This window comes from Solea solea, chromosome 3 (genome assembly GCF_958295425.1).
Source record: "Solea solea chromosome 3, fSolSol10.1, whole genome shotgun sequence".
Classification (NCBI taxonomy): Eukaryota; Metazoa; Chordata; class Actinopteri; order Pleuronectiformes; family Soleidae; genus Solea; species Solea solea.
Window position 1 is genome coordinate 2,978,444 of NC_081136.1, and position 24,243 is coordinate 3,002,686.

Sequence of the window (24,243 nt, forward strand, 5' to 3'; positions counted from 1 at the left end):
AGAGAGAGAGAGAGAGAGAGAGAGAGAGCAGGGAGGGAGGAGGAGGAGGAGGAGGGAAAACACTGTGTCACATCATCCACAGTCTCTGTGTGTGAGAGACAGAGAAGGACAGAGGACTGATCTGGACGTTTGAGGATGTTCGTCCACACAGCCGGAGTGTCATCCAGGAGACGACGATAGGATTACAAACAAACAAACAAACTAACAAAAATAAACAAACACAGAGAGAGAGAGAGAGAGCAGAGGAGATCAGAGCCCACGGGGAAGGAGAAGAGAGAGAAGCAGCAGCAGCAGCAGCAGCAACAGCAGCAGCGTTTCACAGAGGAAACAACAGAAGCACGTTTATGTTTCTGCTCTGGAGCCTGAAACATCACAGCTGAGGGCTTTTTCTCCTCCTGCTCCTCTGGTCTGCTCACAGACAAACATCTGCACCATCATCACCATCATCACCACCATCACCACCATCATCATCACCATCATCACTGCTGCTGCTGCTGCTGAGGCTTCAGTCTCAGACCATGAGCGAGGCGAAAAAAGGCGAGCTGGCCATGCGGGACAAAGCCATCCTGCACCAGCAGAGACGCCTGAAGCAGGCCACGCAGTTCACGCACAAGGACTCGGCTGACCTGCTGCCCCTGGACGGGCTCAAGAGACTGGGCACGTCCAAAGACCTGGTGAGTGAGTGAGCGAGTGAGTGAACGAGTGAGTGACTTTAGAGAATCTGCTGCGTGAGGCTGTCAGGTCGTAGTAGAAGGTGGTTTAGTGATATTTTTGACCCTTAGAACACAGAGTATTTAGGCTACTTTTTCCCCCCATCACAGAACATAATGTGTAATATAGAATGTCTTATATAGATATATATGTTTTTTAAATTTTCACCAACTATATAAACACATCTGAGCTAAAAAGTACTCAAAATCTTTCAAAAAAAATTCAAATTAGAGTGAATTTGTGAAATTTTCTGAAAACTTCGCAGTTCAAAGCTCATTTTTATTTAGTCTATTTTTCTGTGACTTATGCACAATGATCGTAGATCGCAAAGTTACGATTGAAAAACAAGTCGTAACTTTGACTCGGCGACACAAAAGAAGACCTAATAAGTCACACGCCCCCAGGATCGTCCATATAAGGAGCTGTGTATGAATCCCCACGGCAACTGTGAGCACTAAGGGTTAAAGTGAGTCGACTCACTGCTGCGCCCGTTTGACCTAAAATACGTCTCGGTAGGGGACAAATCTGCGAGTGACACAAACTTCAGAGTCTCCTTAAAAGATGCTACACAAGGTCATGTTTCCGACACGGCTTAAACTTTTCTCTCCACCCACATGTGATGCTGCTCGCTGTCGCTAAATACACCAGACTGTTAAATACTGACATTTTAGACATTTCCCTGGTCATTGTTAGAGATGAACCCACGTTTTTAAAGATTGTTATGTCTTTTCAACTGAGCTGCAGTTCGGCATTGTTCGGCTCCATTCTCGTGTCGGACGTCACTTCCTGTCACGGCGCTCTGACCAAGGTGCTATGCTAGCGGAAACGCAACTTAACCATTGATGAATGACGTCGATAAAGTGCTGGAAAAATTACAAACGCTGCAGGATAAAACTGCGACTAACGAGTCCATTCTTGACGAATCAATTTGTGCCTCAGCTGAAATTATATTTTTGAAGGTTTCTTTGAAAAAAAATAACTATAAAATAAAATAAAATTTTAGACTCACAGATATTCAGTTACTCAAAATCTAATAAAGTCTAAATATGAAGCAATTTCACTGCCAGTCTGGAGAAAAAAAAACCCTTGTTTTCTTTGAGCACTAACGCAGCGACCAACTGTGCCGTAATATTCCGCGCTGCTTCCATTCAAACCGACTTCTTTTTGCACAAATACTCCCCTGATGGGATGACAGGCAGTCCTGTAAGTAAAACAGGACGTGTCCAGCCTCTTTACCTCCCTTGACAACAGAACACCGTGAGAGAGTGAGGGCAGGAACTCCCTGTAATAATCTGAAGAATTAATGACTTCACTACTCACTTTGATGGCAGCTTCCCCAGCCTCCCCGGGCGTTTTCCAAGAACCCCGGCCGCTCTCTGGCACAGAGACGCGGCGTTCATCACTGCCAGGTTTTTAATTCCAACATTTGCTGCTAGAAGAAGAAGAAGAAGAAGAAGAAGAAGAAACATTTCACCCCCTGCGTTTTCTTTCTCTTTGACTGACAAAACATTTCATCTCATCTAATGATAGACGTGTTATTTTCCATCGCTTGCTTCAACGGTAACGTGTCATTTAACACGGCGAGTGTTACCGTTAATAACACGGCAAACAGACCGTGGACTATTTAAGGTGTAAACACTGTTTTTCTCTGTTATTCTTTTGACTTATTTACGACAGCGTCATTCCACCGCTTCTGTAGACTGACTATAGATCCTCAACAAACAGGATCTCACATCTAAAAAGGAGGCAAGAGAAGCTAAAATATGTCGTTTGGGTTAAAAAATGTGTCATTTATGTCAAACAACCCTCATAAAAATGCCAAGAAGTGGGCTGAGAGTCTGATATAATGATATAAACCTTCAGGTTAAAGTGTAAATAAACCTCTTAACCACTTATTTAAGGTAAAACAGCATGTATGTGTGACTAGGTAATGTAGTAAATTGTCCCCAGAAAGATAGGGTTTTTTGTCTTTGGACCTCACACACACACACACACACAGCTATAGGCTACAGTCTCGTCTTCCTCCCTCTTGAATTCTGGTCAGTGGAGCTGCGTTACATAACAGTGAGATTGTTTGGCTTCTCTTTAGCCTGAGGTCCTCTCACTATCATCATCATCAGCAGCAGCAGCAGCAGCAGCAGCAGCATTACTCTGTCCATGTTAAATTCTAGAGTGAGTGACGCAGTGAACATGAAAAGAGCAAAAAAAAAAAATCCACACAAAAGTGATGGAGGGGAAGTGAAGAGACGGTGGGAGACGTGGGTCAGGGAGGAAGCGAGGGTTTGTTATATAACGCTGATGCAGAGCGTTCAGTAGCCACAGTCCAGTACATCCACTTTAAAATCACAGCTCACGTGGGTTTTCAGTCCAGTTTTCCTCCCACAGTCCAAAAACTGGACACTCTACCACACTCCGCCTTTCGCCCTACGTCAGCTGGGATTGCTCTCAGTGGTTTTAGCCATGGTGTCACGCGGTGGTGCAGTGGAGGTCACGTTAACACTTAATTTAATTAATAAATAGCCTGTTGAAGAAGCCGTACTTCAGACATAAGAAGTACCTAAACTCAACTTTTTTGTCTGAAGTGCACTCAAACGTGATTGGTCAAAGTGGAAACTGAAACCAGAACATTCCTAATCCCGTAATCTCGACCCTCACCTCACAGATTCTGCATATTCACATGCTTGAATTTGCACGAGCAGCTGGTGCACACTGTGTCTAATCCTGGAGCAGGTTTTTATTCCCTTTCTCCTCCCGATTGCAGCTCACTTGTTTATTTTCTCCCGGAGGCAAAGTAGCTCTTCAAAGTCGAGAGCAAACAGGACGACGTGACGTGACAGTCGGTCCTCTCGGGACGCTTTTTACCTCCGCCTCCTGCGTCCAAAACAAACCGGCGGTAAATCGGTTTGGATGCAGATGCTTTATTTATAAAGCGAGGTGAGAGCGTGAACCATGTCTCTCTCTGTCATCTGGAGACGTGGACGGGTGGAAACCTGTCCTCAGCTGCAGCGAGAGAAGACGGGGAGGCTAAAAATACCCAACAAACACAAGCACGAGAAACTCCCGACAACAGAGGAGGAGGAACAGAAGAAAGAGGAGGCTAGAGAAGCTAAAATATGTCGTTTTGGTTCAAAAATTTGTAATTTATGTCGATTTATTGGAAATAAACAAAGAAAACCCTCTTCTTCTGAAGCTAACTGTGCCCCAATCCCTGATTTAAAAATGCCAAGAAGTGGGCTGAGAGGTGAGGGCCAAATTGAGTTCCACCGAATTTCCCGAAACCTGGTGGGAAAATGTTACAGACCAGGACGAACAAAAAAGTAGACTGTAACCATGGCCTCAACTCAACAGGAAGTACCAGATTTGATTAATTGTCTACGATTCGTTCAAGGTTTTTTCCTTGAGTGGACAATAAGAGATAAAGTGCACATTTACAGCATAATAAAAACCTGCTCCACTGACAAAGTCGTCATCCTTTGCACATAATTTAAAGATAATTTGAAATATTTGATGTTTAACAGACCAAACTGAACCATTCAGAAAAAATTAGCATGAAGCATTGATTTGGGGGGATTTTTTAGATTAAATCAATTGACTAGAAATCAGTTTTTATAATCCAGCTGTATTCATTAGCACATATCAATGTAATTATCACAGTGAGCGCTGGAAAAATGAATCATTTATTAACAATCAACTCATTATCCCAGGATCAAATCAACAGATTCGCCATCAGCTCTGTTTGATAAACCACGTCGACCAAATTAGACGAGTTTTACGGCAATTATAAATGATGGGGAAGAGAAGAAAGAGGGAAAGAAATGGACAGAGATGTAAAAGAGGAGTGGAAGTGACAGGCGGCTGTAGATGTGAAGCTGCCGGAGCTTCCTGGTGGGAGCGACGGGAAGTCAGCCGCCAGCAGCCTCGTTTCAGGGTAGAAGAGAGAGAGAGCGAGAGGACATACGGAGGTCACGTGACCGGCTCAACCACAGAGCAGAGTCGGTCACAGTCACATAATTAGTCCATGTGGCAATTAACCTCGAATCTGAGTCACAGAGGGAAAAGAGGCAGAGGAGAGCAAGAGGACAAGGAGTGCTGGCAGCTTTAAAGCTGTAATAGGCGACTTTTTTGTCATCATAAAAATGAAAAGTGAAAATTGATTTAACGCGTAAAATTGTGCGACATTTCTTGGTGAAGTTGTTGAAGCTGAATATTCATCACCTCGCCAAAGTAAATGGCAGCTTCCGCAGAGCTGACCTGTCTCCTGATATAAATGGCGTGTCGTAAGTGGGAATTTCCGAGTAAACTCGTCAACCCCGACATGGGATTACATGGGATTGCAAGATGGCCTCCAGCATACAAACACTGCTACTTTTCACAGTAAATCAGTCGTACACATTTACCGTTTACCATTCATTTTTTTTACAGATGTTAGCATAGCCATTAGCCTAGCTGTCAGCCACTGTAGCGAGCTTAGCTTTTTTTTTATTAACAACTGCGACCAATCAATCACACACTCTGCCAGAGACGACTGAGAGACGAGATTAACAAACACTTCCGTTTACAGATTATCTGACTAGCTAATCCAGAAACTGTGAGTTCAAAACACTATGTCTGAAGTTATATGAGACAACATGGGAAAAAACTCACAATCAGCTCCTACTGAGATAAATTTAACAATAAAACGATAATGGCATCAGTGGGAATAATAATAATAATAATAGTAGTAATGGATTTGGCATTAAATCAATACCATTATTCTCTGCTCTCTTTCACATATCAGTATCGTACAGTCTAATGTGCAATCAGGAGCAACAAATGTTCAAAATGATATCATCCAAAAATCAGCGCACACTGTGAAAACAGATTACACCTCATTGGTGCCAATTCTACCTCAGCTGCTTCAACAATGACATAGACAAAAAAAAACAAAAAAAAAACATTACCTGCCAATTTGAATTGAAGCAGAGCAGCCTGGACGCGTCGTGCCTAACAGATAAAGTCTTTACGGGGACACCTGTCTTTCTATCAGTCACCTGCTGTCTCCATTAGATTCAGTAAAAAAATAAATGCTGACTCACTCTGACATTCACTTAGCGCCATCACAGAAACGAGTCAGCGGAATGAGGTGAGAAACGAGCTGGAACCTCCAGATCTGTCACCAGGGAGGACACTTGTCTTTGCACACACTTTAACTTGACATTAAGTTCACTCTATAATTGGATTTTCAGAGACTAAGACAGAATAGAAGTTCTGTAAAACTGCTCACTCACCTGCACCAAAGTCCATAGAGAAAAAAACAGTGTTTTTAGCTCATGGGAATGCGGGACCTGCTGGTCTACTGCTGCCTCCTGTGGTCAGTTAGTGCCACTGCGGTAAATCTGAAAGAATTTCAAACAGCAAATTAACAAAATAGCACATTTGAATTTACTGTGGGACGAAGCAGTGCATCCACAAACTAAACTAGACTGAAATAAAGTATAGGTTATACGTATACGAGTATACCATTAAGTGAGTATAGACAAGAAAAGGAAGACTCATTCAGCTTTTTTGCTTGTTTTAGGCACAGTTTCCTTAAATGTTGGCCAGTGTTGTCTAGTTTTCAGCAAAAACAAGAAGCAGGGAAAACCTTTAAACTGTAGGGGGAGCTGTGTAGAGAAAACAGTGAAGCTAGTTTTAAGAATTCTAGACAAGCAAAATTAGCAGATTTATTTCTTAAAACAAGAACATTTTTAATCAATTTAAGAATATTTGGCGTACTTCTTGTAGAGCTGCATTTTGACTATCGCTCTTATCTTAGGAGTTCGGGTGAGGGTTGAGGAAAATTTAACGAATTGAGGAAAGAAGAAAAATACGAATTCTGTTGAGATAAGGGAAGAAAAGCACAAAAAGAAACACAAATGAAAGGGGAGAGAGCAGAGGACGGGGAGAAAATTGAGAAATGAAAAGTAATGGAAGAGAACGGCGCGAGGGGAAAATGAGAAAAGCCATGAAGAATAAAAAGGAGAGAATTGGGTAAAGCGCTAGAGGAGCGATAAAGAGGCAGACGGACGAGGGCATGAGGGGAAACGAGAGAGGGGGCGAACCCGGAGAGAAAAATGAAGGCAAAAGAAGAAAGAGAATGGGCCAAACTGAGAGACGATGGACGTGAAGAGGAGAAGAGGCCATCATTAGCGTCTGTTTATAACTCAGCTGCTCTGCCACAGCTGGAGCTCAGAGATGAACAAATGGGCTACATCGAACTCGGTGACATGGGTGGTGATTACGAGCGTCGAGTGCTGTTGCTTTGTAGCTCGGCACAGAAGACGTTAGTGGACTGACCGAGAAAAAAACAACCAAAATCCTCCCCTGCCCCCCCACCACCACTGAAGAGAATGTCTTTGAGCGAAATGACAGCCAGAAATGACAACGTGTGGAGGTGTTAGATGTGTGTGACTAGAGGTGACGCTAAAACACAATGACAGATAACGCAGAGCGAGGCCACAGATGCTCAGACATGGTCAAGCATGACATTATATTATTACAGCCACAGTAAGGTCACACAGCACTCAGTCTCTTATGCACTTTGTTTTTTTTTTAGCTTCTTCTTCCATAAGACCTTGTGTATTTTGAGTATATATATATATATATATATATATATATATATATATATATATATACATATATATATATATGTATATATATATATATATATATATATACATATATATACATATATATACATATATATATTTTCCCCCCGCGAGCAGAATCTAACATTGTTATGTGCAGGTTAAATAGAGCAGAACATTATATCATGAGCAGTAATGTCATTATATCACACACACACACACTTTATTGATGCTGCTTAGCTGCTTAGATAATCAACAGGGACAACAGAGTTAATGTTAATACTGTGCCGTGCCAGTGTTTCCCAGTAGAGACAGTTTGCTAGCAAGCTAATGCTATTTACCTAGCGTGGCAACCGAGAGACGCAAGGTAGAAGAAAAACACAACGTCGTAAAAATAGTGATAACTAGCATCTGCTGTTACGGCAAAGTCTTCTGAATTGTCTGAAACTTTCAGTCACCAGCGGGGGTAATGTTAGCATTAGGCTAGGGAAGTTTTTTTTCTGCTGACTCATTGTCTTCGAAAGTGGCCAAACACTCTCTAACTGTGATACATTAGCATGCAGTGCTAACAAAGTGCTAAGGCCACACTACACTGTCAGTTATGTTGTGTTATATTCAGAAAGAAGCTATTGGCTGTCGTAAAAGTTGCAAAATGACACTTAATGACCTAATTTCCTATGTGTATGGTAGTTGTAATGGACGCTGTAGAGGAGCGGAATAGACAAAAAGTGAGTAACAATACACCATAAATATGTTTAGAACTACAAATTAATTTCTTTTGTCAATTATTGTTGGTTTTTTTTTAATGTCACAAACTCCTCCGGCAGAGCTTTTTTAAAATGAACCTTATATATTTATTTATTATATTTCAGTGCTGTGATTTATATTAGACAAAGAAATGGGGAGGGGCCAAACGATGTGCTTTCACATCGCTAGATTGTTGATTACATGCTAAATTTAGGGACAAAGTCGCCAAGTTGACAACAAGGGTTCCGTTCGTAGATTTTGGCAAAATGGCTGCCATTATACAAACATAGTACTGTTTAATTTAAACTGTAGACATGTTGCTACTGTGTTTCTGTGCGAAAATGTGTTGTTATTGACTGGTATTGCTAACAAAGGCTACGCTCAAGATAGGTTTGCTTTTCTGACTTTGCAACTGGAACACGGTGAACAAAGCAGCATATTACACTGAAAACACATTTAAACATCCACCTCCTCTCAAATCAAACAAAGAGTGTTGTTATAAAGGCTTGTATTTCACTCCAATGCATATTTGATAGCATATTTTAAAACAATCAGTTCTCCTTTCATGATATTTCCATGTTTGTTCATGTTTGAACATTTCTTCACAGAGGATTTTAGCTTTGGCGAAACCCTGAAAGGAAGGCAAAGGGCTTTATGTTTTATTCATGCGGTGACTGTGGTGGTGTTGGGTGACCTGCTCTTTTTCCAAGTGTTCTGTCTGAACGCAGACTCTGTAATGGTGGAGCAGCAATGTGATTATGGAGGAACAGGCAGCTTAAATACAATTTACGTCTCCTACGGCCCGCAGAGAACAGTCAGTCAGTGGCCACATGTCGTTTTAAAACAACAGCAACGCATTAGCATTACATATATGCTGCACAACATTGTATTACGTGACGCCGTAGTTCCCCAATTAAGCTTTCACAACATGATAGTGTGATCTTAATTTCAGCTAGTTGGGCAAGCATTTTTTTGTTTTCCTTTCTGTGTCATTTGTCATGACAGGAGCATTTTAAGGCCCCGAAGAAATAAAATCCCAACATCAAACCCAATCGACCCAATCTATGCTCGTTTATCAGTCCGTCTCGCTTTTTTTCTTTTTTTACGTTCTCTTTTGCCTCCCTAAGGCGTAAGTGCACTTCATAGATTGAGATTTTCTCTTCTTCTGCAGAGAGCGAGTAGCATGGGGCCTCTTTGATGGGTTGTTGTTGCAGTTTCCTGTATATGCAGCTGATCATAACATGCGACACAACCCTCACAGGATTGTTATTGCTGTGGAATAACAAAATTCTCGCCTGCCCAGCACATTTTGAATTTGTGCATAAAAACACCTGAATAAATAAGTAAATAAATAAAAAGTTTTTAAGCTCAAGGGAGGTGGAAAGGTTCTTGCACCCTAAAAGGAACTGATTATCTTGGCAAACTAACTCCCAACATTCACCAAATCTTTGAATATCTGGTTAAAATCTGGAAGCCTCGTGAGTGGAAAAAAAAACCACTTGAGTTTTAGGAGTCTGAAAGCTGCTCTTTTAGTAAAGGGCAGTGTCTGAAATGTTAATAATAAAGATAAAGGTGCCAGACTGTGAAGCTGCAGCCTGTGAAGTGTGCTAATGCAGTATTCAAGGTGAGAATCATGAGAGGCATTAGTTTGTGTCACTAAAAAATCACTAATAGTTCTTCAACAACACAGTAAGTACCTCAGCCCTACATTAACTCTTGTCAAACAGTTTTTAATCTAAAAGGTACGCGTTGTACCTCAAACATCAGCGACTTCTAGTGTTGCGCTTGCACATATTGATATGATGTACAGTGAAAATGCTACCACAGCTAATCTGTGTCCTTAGAAACGTCTTGGATGTACAGATTATCTGGAGGACAAACAGTTAATCTGACATGTTCCAATAACACAGTGACCTACATTTATTTTTTTCTCTCTCGATTAGATGTAACTCGTAGCTCAATACAGCCACCTGTGTCATCATATAGAAAATGTATACAACGATGGCGAGCAGATGCTGCCTGTACTTCGACACGTATTGAATTCACTCGCACCATTTCACACCAATTATCACCTCACAAATCTGTGCAGTGGCAACAACATAGGAATCGCTTTATCAATCCACCAATACCTTTCTGCCAAAGAGCTTTAATTTTTTTTTTCTGATAGCGGGATCACAAAAAATACCCAAAATAATTTTCACAAAACTTTGAGGAGGTCCTGGACATGGGCCAAAGAAAAGGCCATACAACTTTGATGCAAATCAAGGATTTCTATCTTTTCTGTCTCTTTCTTAATGGCAAAACAGGACATTTTGAATTTTAGGAGAGTGTTGTGCACATGAGGATCAGTATGCGCCCCACTGAGTACAGTATCAGGACCTATTGACTGTATTGAATTAGCCTCTGGGGCTTCCGTTTCCGACAGTGGATGTGCAGGCAAAAACATCCGTTTACCATTCGCTGTCTACTGTCAGGATGTTTCAGGATGATGAGCGATGTGACAATGTCAAACATTTAAACTATGGCTGGATTTTTGTTCTCCTACAGCTAGCAAATGTTTGGCTAATCTATTAAACTGCACGTAAATGCAGATAAATAAATAAGACGACAGTCCACGCACTTCGAACAACTTGTTTCATCTCTTTACCGGTGGGAAACCAAAGCCTGCACAAATGGAATTGGTCAAACTAGAAGTGGACATGTTAGAATCTGTTGATAAAGATATGCTGCATGTAGTAGTTAATATGTAGTTGAACCTCGGGTATACCCCAAGTTCAGGATTCCAAGAACTCTGGGTATGTCTACGAGTTTTTACGGGTCTACCGTAGACATGTTATTCCCCTGTTATTATGTGTGAAATTCCACATAGTGCTGAGTGGTGCTGCTAACAATGGCCAGTCCAAGATACATTCGCGTTTTTCCGACTTCTCAACTGGAACACGGAGAACTTGGGGGGTGACTTCACTCACACACTTCTGAGTTCCAGTGTAAATGTAATGAGCAATTGTCTGGAACTAAAAAACATAGGAAAAAAATTCCACGTTATCTCTCCAAGGTGGCCTTCCGAGGTCTTATTTTCTCTAACCAAAGTCCAGGTAAGCATTCCTTACCAATTTGTAGAAAGAAATGACCAAACCAACCTGCACTTTTGCTATGGGCAAAATCGTCACGTCGTCAGCATATCCATGAGAAAATCCTCCATACGTCATTCATTTCTCTCACTGTCTCCCTTTGTAGCAACCCCACAGTATAGTGCAGCGCCGTCTGCTGGAGGGAAACATCACGCGGCTGCGGGGGGAGGCCCGGGACACCAGCGGCAGGATTCGCTCACCGCTGGCCGACAACAAGGATGGGCCGCTTGACGCAGAGGAAAAGAGCGAGAGCACGGCCGACGACTCCACAGAGGAGAGGGAGTCCCTGGAGGAGAGCGAGAGGAGCCTACGGTCGGACGAGGAGGACGACAGCAGCGAGGCCGGAGCGAGACAGACGGCCGAGAAGGCCGAGGTCTCACAGAGCTCGACCCTCCTCACAGCGCTTGTTGTTCAGTGCAAGGTACTGTACACTTGATTGATTGTGATGACATAATAGCCCCCTGGTGCCTGGTTGTGGTGTAGGCCAAAAACCCTGAGCCAAACTAAAGAAAGTCAAAACACTTTTAGTTTTCTGATATTTTAGGTAGTTCTAATCACACTGCTCTAAGTTTAAGTGGTCATGTTTCTAGATAAGTTTGGTTTTCATTAGTTACTCCCAGTTATCTTGATCCTGAGGATCAAAAACTGCACCACTTTCAGAACCAATCTATTGTCCAACAGGGAATTAGCATCTGGGGCAATGGCCAATTTCTTGAGGGCTCTAGTACGGTATCCAGTACAGTATCTGGTACATATGGTACTCAGTGTTAACTGGTTTATGGTCCACTGAGTGTTGGTAAATGAGAAAAACAGAGTTGTCGTGGAGAGTTGATGTTTTTCCACTGCATCTACAGAGTTTTTGGTTAAAAAGTAATAGCTGATACATCTTGGATGAGTTGGTCCACCTCTTTCACGTTCCAAATTGACCTGTAGACAACCAAAGCCTGCTCAAACATGACTGGTCAAACTACAGGTGGACATTAGACGACTTCCAACCACAAAAAATATTGTTCTTTACCTACAAATCCTGAATATTCACATGTGGAATCTGTTTCTAGAGATAACTGCTGTGTAGATGCTGGCAGCAGCATGTCTGTGAATCCAGTTGCCTACAGCTAACTACTGTTAAGATGTTTCCAGGATATTATGGCTTTGCTTTTGGGGTCACTGAGTTCTGGTGACCAAAGGACTAACCTGGGTGACATGGATCATAAAGACATGTATAGTGCTGCCTCTTTCAAAGCTGAAGTCCACTTTTCTGGCAAATTCAGCGTTTTCCCCAATTACTCATTGGGCTTTTGCTCAGTTTTATCATCAACTTGCTAAATGCAAAGTGCTCCTCAGTTACTCATTCTCCTGCTATTTTTAAACTTTGGGGAGAGAGAGGGGGAGATTTTGCACCGCAGGGACAGAGACAAAAGAGCAGGTTTGTGCGTCTGCTGATAAGCCAGCGTGACTCGAAGGACAAAGGCAGGCTCAACTTAGTCTGTACACAGTGTGAAGGATCAAAACATCATGGGCTCATGGACGATGAGCATATTTATTTCCATGAGGGGGAAACATCCACGGGTTAAGTGGGTATTGATTCGTGACGGTGGATGACGGGGAGGGAAAGACGAATGTTTTCAGGATGGGAGCTGAACCGCGGACATCAGAAAATGTAAAAATTGTAAAAAATATTGAAACTCCATAATGTTTTCTAAACAATGGCAAAGAGACATTTCCATATTCCGTATTTGATTGGTTCAAAGTGTTATTATGTTTGTTGCACTGATTCAACACTTCTTTTATAGTCAAGGTCAACTGCTAATAAATCAATTTAAGCAGCAGCTGACAAATTTTGAAGGTCAGCAAAGAGTGGAAACCACCTCTTTTCACAGCCTGTTGTGTTATTTGTTTTTACATTATTCTCTGGTCCAACCAACAAACCAGTCTGGTATTTTTCAAACTAATAAAAGAAAATACTTAGACTTGAGAAGCTCAAAGCTGCGAAAAGTCCCAAAAATGATGTTAGACTCCACAAAAGTTCAAGAACGTTAACGTTACTGCTGCGTTTTACTTACTACTACTTACTAAAATGTGACGTCAACAGACTGCCGTCCACTGATTGGTCAGAGAGTGTCGTCACTGGAAGAGTCATGAGCGCGAGATCCAACACAGGAATCCAATCGCACAATGACGAACTGTAGATCAGTTAAAAAGACACGTTAAAAACACGCGTTAATCTGCAACATTTAGCAAAGGAAATGTCTAAAATCTTAAAATTTAGCCGGCGATTGTGAGCCGAATCACAACCCCTTCAGTCGGTTATGCAGGAAGTACGGAATGATTCTGTAAACAAATCGTTTTAATCAACTGATTCTAATGATTCAGTTACAACTTACTTTTAGTATTCAGTAACTGAATCATTAGAATCACGTTTGTTTTGTGTCGCGTATAAACTGACGTCACAGCGATTTCGACGCACACGCCACCGCTGAGGACGTACTTTAGTCATGGAAAACAACGTGGCTGATACCAAACCGAGTAGAGCCGAGTAGAGCTAGAACTGTATAATGGAAAAGCGCGTGGTGTGTGGTCTGATGCACAGTTAACAGTGTGCGGTCGCTGCTTATCTCACATACATGCAGAGCTGCCATATGTTCTGAATCTGACTCCCGTCTTTACACAAACACGTCTCTCTCCACTTGTGTAAACGTGACGTGACACCAACGAGTAGAAAATGGTCGTCTACAGACCAGAGTTTGTGCTGCATGACAGCTGAAACATGTGTTTGTGACACGTAGTGCCCTGAAGGCAGCACAGCGAAGTCCTGTGAAGTGCTGAGGAGAAATGTCACAGGAATCTAGGACAAACAGCCTGTTATCATTATTTTTTTTCTTTTCTGTCTGAATCTGACAAACCCTGGAGAAAAACAACATAAAGCCACTGTCGTCACGTCCCTGTTTTGGCTAACGTTAGCTAAGTTTGTACTGTGAAACGGAACCACTAGCTTAAATGGTGCATTCAGTTGTTGTCATGTCAATAACATAAACTAGTTTTGAACATAACACAACCAAAACTGACTGAAATGATATCAATTAAAGCAACATGTCCAACAGGAAGGACAGAACATGACCTAAATCTGAACTAGAACCCGGGCTAACACACCAGGAAACTGCTAAGAAGCCATTAGCTTAGAGGGTATAGGCATAAAAGCTAGTTAAACATTTTAACAGATAAAACCAGTTTATTTAAGAACTGCTGTAAAAATATTTGAGTTTTGGAGAAAGATAGACTGTTTCCATTCAAGAGAATCTAATGCTAACATTCAGCTAGGGGACTGATGTAACTGCTGTGTCATTGCTCCTCTAAAGAGCAAAATAAAATGTTAAATTATTGCTTTAAACCTGCAAGAACAGATTTCTTTTGGAGGGGATAGGATTAATAGTTTTGTGTTTTCTGTACATGAACTGAATCACGTTACTATTTAAATATATCAGATTATAATTCGATGTGTGAACATGGTTTTGTCAGGGCCAATCTGCACATTATTAATCGATTACTAAATGAATCTCCAACTATTTTGATAATCGATTTATCAGTTTGAGGGTTTTTTCATGATTAAAACAAGATTTTTGATCATTTCAGCTTAATGCAATTTTCTAGTTTCTGGGATTTTACAGCTTCTTAAATGTGAATATTTTCTGGTTGCTTTGCTCCATATAACAAAGAATTCATTACAACTGGATATTTTTGGTTTGTGGACAAAAACATGAGAACCATGAACATAGCTGATATTCCAGGCTCTAGTGATGCATTTGAGATCATTAACCACATGGAAAAAAAACCCAAGGTCCACTAAAATGACTGACAAATCATCAATGCAGAGTCAGCACAGTGACCTGAAAAGATCAGCAAAAGTAACATAAAAAACAGCTTGTAATCTGTGGTAGAACACCAAATGGCCTTGTTGGTTTATTTTTAACTTGGTTATTAAGTGTTAAGCTGCTCAAGCGTGTGTCCGATTCAAACCTCCAATGCATAAATCAATATAGATCAAGTTATGAAACACAAAATAACATCTGCTTGCCAGGAAATACTCCATTAACCAGAGGTTTGTGTGTGTGTGTGTGCAAAGTTTATTAACCATCAAATTGGATTAGTTTTTTTTCTTCCTTTTTTCTCAGTTTAGCAGTTTCACAAACATGTAGCAGATGAAAGGGTTGATGCAAAGGGGGAAAAGAGATCAGTGGTTTCTCTCTGCAGAGGTGTGTTCGTGTGTCGGAGTGACTGATTGTTTCCCTACAGTGACAGATTAAAGTGGAAAATCACACTGTGACACCAAACCCCTCCTCCTCCTCCTCTGTCTGTCTGTCTATCTATCTTCTCCACAGTGCTGTGAAACTGAAGTCAAGGCGTCCATCAACACGAGCAGCCAACACAACCACATCTCCACCACCTGCTGCAAGAGGCTGGGGTAAGAAACACCTCAGAGACTCACGTCATGAAGCACTGAAATGATTTTAAATGGATTCTAATAAAGGAGTAAAAGCAAAACACCCTGAAAAAGTTCCAACATGGAGAACAAATCACTAGAACAAATGTGGATCCTTGCAGATCTGACATTCACTGTAGAAATAAAAATGATTCAATTGATCTTCATGCTTTGATTGAGTTAAGTTATGTAAACATAAAATGCCACAGTCATCACACACATGTCTAAATCCGACAAAACCTTTTAAAAACAATAACCCTGAAGTGTCAAGTTTATTACACAGATTGCATTTTTTTATTCGTCAAAAGATTTGAACTTGAACATGGTTTAGAGGACCAGAAATAAATGATGTTGGTTGAATTTACTTTGTCACATTTGGTTGATATTAACTTGTTGATATTGCATGTGGTTAGTTAACCCAGTTAACCCTTTTAGGGTAAATCAACACAAAGAGCCACACTTATTACAGTTAAATTAGTGAGTTGATACAGTTTGTTTTAAGTCAAATTCCCGTGAGGAACAATTTGAACTTGAAAATATTGGTTTACACTACAAAAAACATGCTGGTTGAACTTACTTTGATATTAACTAAGTCGCTTCTATGACAGTTAAATAAATGAGTTGTTGAGTTTTTCTTAGATTAACTGCAATTTGTTAATCCGTCTAATCAATTTCAGTTGAATCAACGTAAAGTGTCAAGTACATTGCATTGCAGTTAAATTATTTAGTTGATAGAGCTTACAGTTTTAGTTTTGGCTCAAATAATTTGGACTTTTTGGTTGAATTTACAATATTTTGTCATGTATTTGTTTTCAATTAAGTGACTCAACTTGGCTTGATATACTATAACATTCTTTATTATTTTAGAATATTTACTTATTATTTCTGTTACTGTTACGGTTCCAGGACAGTTACATTTCTATATCAATACCGTATGTGATCATGTTAAAAAGTATTTTAATGATAAAACTTGGTGTATTTTATGTGTATTTCTTTCATTATTTAGATTGGTTCCAGACCAGGACACTTCACCGTCAGTGAGCGGTCTGCAGCTTCAGCTGGGCAGACAGATGCTGCAGTGTTCAGCCCAAGTCAAAGGTAACGATGTTAAATAATTTGTGCCGTTATCGATGCCACCCAGCATCGTAGTTGCCACTGCATTAGATTAATTTCAATTATGAGCGAACGATAGCGCTGAAATGAGACACTGAGCGATCGCGGCTACATTTAAAAATGTAATTTTATTGCCGCAAATTCAAATCATTCATATTTATCATGGAAGAGCATCCATGCTGATGCTAAACTCCTCGATCAGGACTTCTTTTAGTTCAAATCCATCAAATAAAACTCATGTTCAATTATTGAATGATTATAAATTGGATTTATAGTAAACTAAGATTAATAAATAGTAGTGTGCTAATTATATGACGTTCTGATATAACTTCCTTTGTTTTATGGTTTCTTTTATTTGAGGGAAGTATTGGGTGTTTTGTTTGTGAAGTTTTCTAAAACATCTTATTTTTTCCAGTGTAATAAAGTTAAAACAACAAGACTATAGTTTTTATAAAATCGGTGAAGTATTCCATTAAGTATTTTAGGACTCTCAAAACGTTTGGTTCTGTGTGGATAAGAAGCCGCGACGAGTTTACTAAACTCGTTCTTCTGTGTACGAGTCTAATTCAGTGTTAAACCCGCCCCAGAGCTCGACTTCTTCATGCATTTTTAAATTCTACACTAAGCTCTGAAAGTCACACCCATGTTTATCTGCTGTCATTAGCACAAGAGGGAATCGTGTCTGAGTGATGAAACGTTTGGGTTTGGGGGCAAATAAGCAGCTTCAAATGAGGCTGTTAATGATTTTAATATCTATACATCACCTTAGTATCTTAGTATAAGCTGTGAATCTCTGTTCTTTGCTGGAGGAGCTGTAACAAAAGCAATTTCCTTGCTAAGGATCAATTAAAAAGTATCTCGGATTCTGATTCTTTCTTCTTTGTTTGTTTCCCACCTTCAGACGACGAGGCCTTCGAGCTGTGCCTGGGTCTTCAGACTCTGTTGGAACTCAAAGTGAGTCTTTTGACGCGGCGCGTGTTGCGGTGTTTGCGTATACTCTGAAATAGACACATGGCTTTAAATATGCAAGAAGGGAGGGATAATATACAGAAGGAAAAACATGAAGATTTCAGTAAGGAAGAAGGAGAAGAAGGCAGGAGCTTGAAGAAAAAAAGAGTAGTGTTATATAAAGGAAAGAGAAAAGGTTGAGCGGCGCTATTTTCGCCAGCTGTGCAGGTAAAAGCCAGATAAGAATGAGTTTGAAGACATCCTGTGATGTGGAATTTCGAATATGAGAAACGCAATTTGAATCCCACAGGGACATTTTTCTGGCAACCTGGAGGAAGCACTAATGCTAATTGGCGTGGGCGAAAGTGTTTTGGTAAATTAGCCCCAGAGGACATTTGTAGCGTTTAATGAACATTTAACCCCAAATTGTCATAAGCAATTTAGAGACAAGTTATAACTAATTGCATAAATTAGCTTCTTTTATGGTGCATTCACACACATTTTTTAATAATCTCTTACTGGTTAATTTCTCCATTCAACGATTACTTGCTTGGTCTGAAAAAGTTAGAAAATCATGAAGATTTATGGCTGTAGAATTGTCAAAATATTAGGGCTTCTGCTCCTTTTTCCAATATAACGTCAACTTTCAATATCTGGCAGTTATTCGGTACTGAGAAGCTGACATCACAAACGTGCAAGGCGCTGGTGAATCTTGTCTGTGATTGGACATTCGTTCCACGGAAGTCCTGAGGGCTACAGTAAAGACATACCGTTCTAAGTCTAGGAGATGGTACGACAGGACGGTAGAAGAAGGGTTAACAAATAGACGGACGCTCCTTGCATTTACAGATAGATGTTTGTCATGTAACCACAGGTTGAGAACTGATTTACTTTACCATGTTTTGTCCACCTGTGTCCTCTCACAGTGCTGCTTGGACCTGAGCCGTCGGGTCCTGAAGCTGCAGGGAAGCGGCGAGGAGCTCCCGTTCCACAACCTGTCCGTCGACAGCCAGTGCCAACATGACTCCAACAAGAACCTGTGAGCCCGAGTCATCGGCGGCGACCGATCTCACCGCGGCACGGTGCCGTTTGTGTCTGGGACCATGTGATGACAGTGTCCCGTGCTGCCAGAGCACGGACGAGCATTCACCGCCGCCGTTCGTCGTTGAGTTTACACCATTGTGTTTGTAGGATTTGCGACGTTCACCGCGAGTATCTCTTCTGTTCAATTAGTCTAGCACACGGAGCAGATGATTGCCAACCAATCAGATCTTTGAGTCTAATCTTTTTTTGCAATGATGCTCTGTAAAAGGGAAGAAAAAAAATGGTAATTTAAGGTCAAATATTTTGTGATTCAGCCTGAAAAAAACAACACTTTATAATTTTAAAATAAAGTCACAGACTAACTGTAAATGAATCTATATCATTCAGTTTAGATATTGTAAAAGGAGTAATTTTATATTTTGGGACATCTGCTAGTTTATAATAACTTAAAAAAATAGGAAGCCAGTTAGCTTAGCTTAGCATTTTACATTAACCTTTGAAAAGCCTGTTTGCACCGACGTTGCTCTGTTCACTAGCTTGAGAAGAATTAGTTTAACATGAAATATGGGAGCGATGAGACATTACAAAAGCTAATTGGCGATGAGATTATGCGAACTTCCTTCGCAATTAGATTAGATGTGCAAACCCCAAGCAAGAAAGACCAGGCGAAGACAGAAAGGAGAGGAAGTTGTACAAGCTCCTAACTTCTAAAAACGTGTCCCTTGATTCAAGGTGTTGGTCAAACTAAAGTATAAAGTAGTCAACCCTAGCAAGTTGTGTTTACTCTCGGGAACTTGTGTGAGTGACGCAAGTAAACACAAACAATCCGGCGACCGTGAGAATCACATTTTGTAAGAGCGGCGGTGACTTTATTGCAGTGGCTCTCTATAAATCCCCTCTAATAAAAATAGACGCGAGGCCAGACAAACACGGATGACTCAGACTCAGTTACAGGAAAAATCAAAACATTCCATGTGCATGACTCTGTAAAGTTCTGCTTTTGTACAAGTCTGCATGTTTGTGCACTCGTCTGATTGTGTCACGTTGGACGTCAGAAGGTGCTGGATGTGTACACTTTTGTGTGCATGTAATTTGTATGTCTGTGTGAGTGTGTTTGTGGTCAAATCGGGGGGGGGGTTCCGCCTTGCTACGGCCCAAACTTTACCCACAGATCAAGTGAGGTTTGGTCAGAACAAGCTGCCAAAAGCCGACCCCAGCTGCCTTCCCTCTCTGCCTGTTTCAGGAGATTTTAAGCACTCGGCCGAGAATGCCCTACTTCAAGCTCGTCTTACTCTTCATTCACAGGACTTTGGTCTTTTTTGTGAGTTTTTATCCCACCTTTTGTGGCTTACGTTATTCACTTTGAGACGTCACACTGATTTGCCTGTTAAACAAGAACAAAATATGGTGGTGTTTTCACAAGTTGCATTTCCATCAAGTGGTACAGTGCAGTTTGGCTTTCCATGGAATGGTTTGGAAGAGTCAACCCAAGAGCCTCCGTTGCAGGGTACGTAGGACAAATGGAGATAGCAGCATCAGAAATACAATTGGCCTTCATGGTTCTTCTATGGGGTTTAACGGCAGCTTGCATCTATGACATTGCATTACTGCCCTCTTCTGGAATTGGAAAACGCCTCTCTTCTTGACCAATCAATGGACTGTAGTGTGTCCAATTCCGTCAAGCTCCAACTTCTAGGTGCGAAACAACTGGGCTCAGTACCACAAAAAAAGGTATTTTTTTGGTATTTTGGTAGCACTCAAAACCTTTAACTGCCGAAAAGCTACTCTGTTGTTGTATACAGTCAATCTGTAAGTGGCCATTCTGAGTACCGCAACAAAAGGGTGCGGTACAAATCAGTTATTTTGGTAACCCTAACAATGTTCCACCAAGCAGTTCCACCCTGGTACGATATGGAACACAGTAACACAATGGTTAGCCACTGTTGCCTTACATCAAGAAGGCCCTGGGTTGGAAGCCTGGTCCATCCCAGGTGCTTTGTGAGATGTTCTTTCCATGTTCATGTGGATTTTCTTTGGGTGGTTTGGTTCTCCTCTCACCATCATCCTACTAATTCCCAACGAAGGCACTGATAGTCAATCTAGAATTGATTCCTGGAAGCTGCACCTGTGGATTCATAATGGGTAAAATGCGAGGATTAGTAAAATTACCTTAACCTTAAGTACCCCAAAAGAATATTTTGCTGCCCTTCACAACTACTTGACAACCGACACGCAAATAACCGCGTAACGTACTTGACTGAATGGAACTGTACCACTTGATGGAAATGGGGCTCGAGTGGTGGCAAGAGCCACCTCAGATGTGCTCACTGAAGAACGCCACGGTCCACTTTTACAACACCTGAGCCACAACGTGCCGCCGACTGTATCCATCCGACCTCTTTGCTGAGGTCTTCCCCATGTAGATTTGCAGTGTTTGTTTCTCTTTGATGTACTGGTGAACTTCTCGTACGAGAGGAATCGATGTATGACAGAAAATTTATTTTTGGTGTTTCCCTTCTTCTGAACAGTATTTTCTCTGCCTAATAAAAAAACACGTATTCTGGCTAACTCTGTTTTGGATTCATAATATTTATATGAACTGATTTTGAAATGAAAACACTATGTCCTACGCCCCGCTAACAGGCCTCCCAACCTGTGCTGTGAATCCACTACAGATGGTCCAGAATGCAGTGGCATGCCTGGTCTTCAATCAGCCTTAAAGGGCACATGTCACCCCTCTGTTCATTGAGCTCCAATGGCTACCCATAGCTGCACATATCAAATCCAAATCACTGATGCTAGCCTACAAAGTGCTTCATGGGTCTGCTCCCACCTACTTAAATGCTCTCATAAAGGCTTATGTTACCCCTCGACTACTCCCTTCATCAAAGGATTGTCACCTGGTGGTGCCAACACCCCGCACAAGACAATCCAGACTCTTTTCATGTGTTGTTCCGCACTGGTGGAATGACCTACCGAGAACACTGTCTATCTTCAAGAAGCTCTTGAAGACCCAGCTCTATTATTTTTCGTATTTTCCGTCCTAGCACTTACTCTACCCCCTCCCCTGTATCTCCTTCGGCATGTGGATCCACCTCAGCACTCTCACCCTCTATCAGTCCATTGTTCCTATCTAGTGGAGTTCTTTCCAAGACTACTTCTATGTAGCTTATCCCTCTCTTGTAAGTCGCTTTGGAGAAAAGCGTCTGCTAAATGCTTAAATGTTAAGTGACATTTAAATGTTAAACCGCCGTCTGTTTGAAGAATGTGGATCAGGAGACTGATCGTAGTTGTGGACAGGCTCTACCAGAAGAAATATCCATGATTCCCATCGTATGTACTAGCAAAACTCTCCTGAATGTGCCTTTTAATAGTCCACAGTGCCATATAAGGAAGTCCAGAGAAAGCAAAAGTTCCCACAGCGTTGAGCCCATGTGACCCTCCTCACTTTGCTGTCCTCCTCAGTCCCACACATATAGACGATTCTCTGGGTCTCAAGAAGAATCCAAGCGTTGCAAGGATTCTTCCATTTTGTGACACTTTATTGACTATTAAAAATTATCATTACTTATCAGATTAGGCGTAAAAAAATACTGTGTATGCTCTTTTCTCCATCACTTAGAAGTATCATTATGGGATATTAATGATATTTATCATTATTAATATATCTTTATTACAACTATCGGGAGATAAGATGGCAAATAAGCTTTTGTTTGTTTTTTACGCGCCTGCCTTGGGTGGAATTTCATATCTACTTTAACACGGCCGTTTCCCACAGCTCGTTCTTGTCAGAGCTGTCAGACGCTGTTGTTTATGTGTAACAGCTTCATGCGACAGTTACGACAAACCCTGTGAGAGAGAGGACCCCCTCCCTTCCTCCCTCTCTCATCCTCCTCGTTCATCTTCTTATGTGTTATGAGTAACTCTGCACACCACATCCTGTTCACAGTCTTCTGCATCAGCAGCAGCAGCAGCAGGTAACACCTCAGGTAGGAAAGAACCGCCACGACTGAAACACACTCATTTTGTGTGAGAACACTGCAGAAGACCCTAGGTAGACGGTTTGTAAGCTGTCTCAAAACCACAGAGTGATCGGTGTCCACTGATCACATACACAACTCCTTATATGTGAATTTCTCTGTGAGATGAATAAAGTATCTATCTTATATATGGACATCCTGGGCTATGTGTTTATGGGTCACATTTTCAGGCTTCTGTCTTCTAATGTGTTGTTGAGTCAAAGTTATGATTCAAATAGACCGTTTTCTTTACTTTTTGTTCATAAAACCAGACAAGCGAACTTTGACGTAATTCCACATTTAACAAATTCAATCCGATTTAATACATTTTGAGTACTTTTTGCACTTCTTACAGCTTCTGTATATGTGTTTCAACATAATTATTCCTAAAGCGTCCGTATTGGATCAAATAAAACTGCAGATCACAGCAGTCATTGAACTTTGGTGTCAAAAACGTAAACCTTAGTGAATGCACAGGCGCCTTGTAGTTGCACATGTTAAACCAATAGGTGGCACACTACGTCGTTGCATATAGTTTCAAAAATATGTAAATGATTTTAAGAATTTTAGTGTTATTTTATATGCATTTAAAGTGACACATTTATTATAATGGCCAGGAAAAAAGGAGTTGCGCTAATGTTGTTGTTGTTATTCACTGCAGTTTTTGGACTGTATAGTAAGGGGTTTTTAAACAAAATCCGTGTCCCTGAATTCACAATTTAATAAGTCAATAACTAAAAAAATGCAAATGCAGATCTGCAGCATGTGTGAGCCACAGTGTGGGCAGAGGGCCTTTGCCTTCATCTCAGACCTTTGATTCTCCTCCTCCTTCATCACAGTCTGAAAACTCCCACAGCAGCGAGACTGTGTCTCCACGTCACGCTCCCAGAAATGATTTACTCTGCCTGTGAACAGAAATAGCTTCTCTTTATTTGGCTTCCATTTCAATCTGTAGCATCTCCTCTCTCTCTCTTTATCTTTCACTCCATCTGGTAAACACACACACACACACACACACACACACACACAAAGCAGCAGCAGCCGTACCTGCAGTGAAGTCACTCAGTGGGAAGGACCACAAGCCTTAACCCCGGAGAGTGAGGTGGATGATGTTGGGGGGAGGGGGTATTGATCAGATCAGCTCTGCAGCGGTTCACTCCTCTAACACAATAGTGGAAACACCTCAAATTAAAAATCAAGAAGCTAAAAATCACTTGTTTTCTCTATGGACTTTGGTGCAGGGAATCGGCAAACTGCAGTTTCCTGTTGAAAAAAAGGGCTACTTAAGATAGATGAGATAAACCAGCAAAAAATATGTTACGGTATCACACTCTTAAGCAGATGTTTTATTAGGTTACGCTTTTGTTAAGGTCCAGTGCGAAATAATTAGTGACATCTAATGGTGAGACTGCAACACATGGGGACTCTCCTGTTCACCCCTGCACTAC

The 24,243-nt window shown here is 41.2% G+C and overlaps 1 protein-coding gene and 1 long non-coding RNA gene across 2 annotated transcripts; one reads left to right on the plus strand and one right to left on the minus strand.

The window, feature by feature from the left end:
* Positions 1–75: 75 nt before the first annotated feature.
* On the plus strand, positions 76–21,344 carry nrip2 (nuclear receptor interacting protein 2). The gene is made up of 6 exons (XM_058624838.1): positions 76–674; positions 11,301–11,615; positions 15,571–15,653; positions 16,678–16,769; positions 17,686–17,738; positions 18,659–21,344. The coding sequence occupies exons 1-6, from the start codon at positions 519–521 to the stop codon at positions 18,773–18,775; spliced, it is 816 nt and encodes a 271-aa protein (XP_058480821.1). The 5' UTR covers positions 76–518; the 3' UTR covers positions 18,776–21,344.
* On the minus strand, positions 2,035–11,306 carry LOC131456481 (uncharacterized). The gene is made up of 3 exons (XR_009239910.1): positions 11,204–11,306; positions 5,979–6,086; positions 2,035–2,143 (listed from the first exon to the last, which is right to left on the minus strand). It is a non-coding gene; the product is annotated as an uncharacterized LOC131456481 (long non-coding RNA).
* Positions 21,345–24,243: the final 2,899 nt, after the last annotated feature.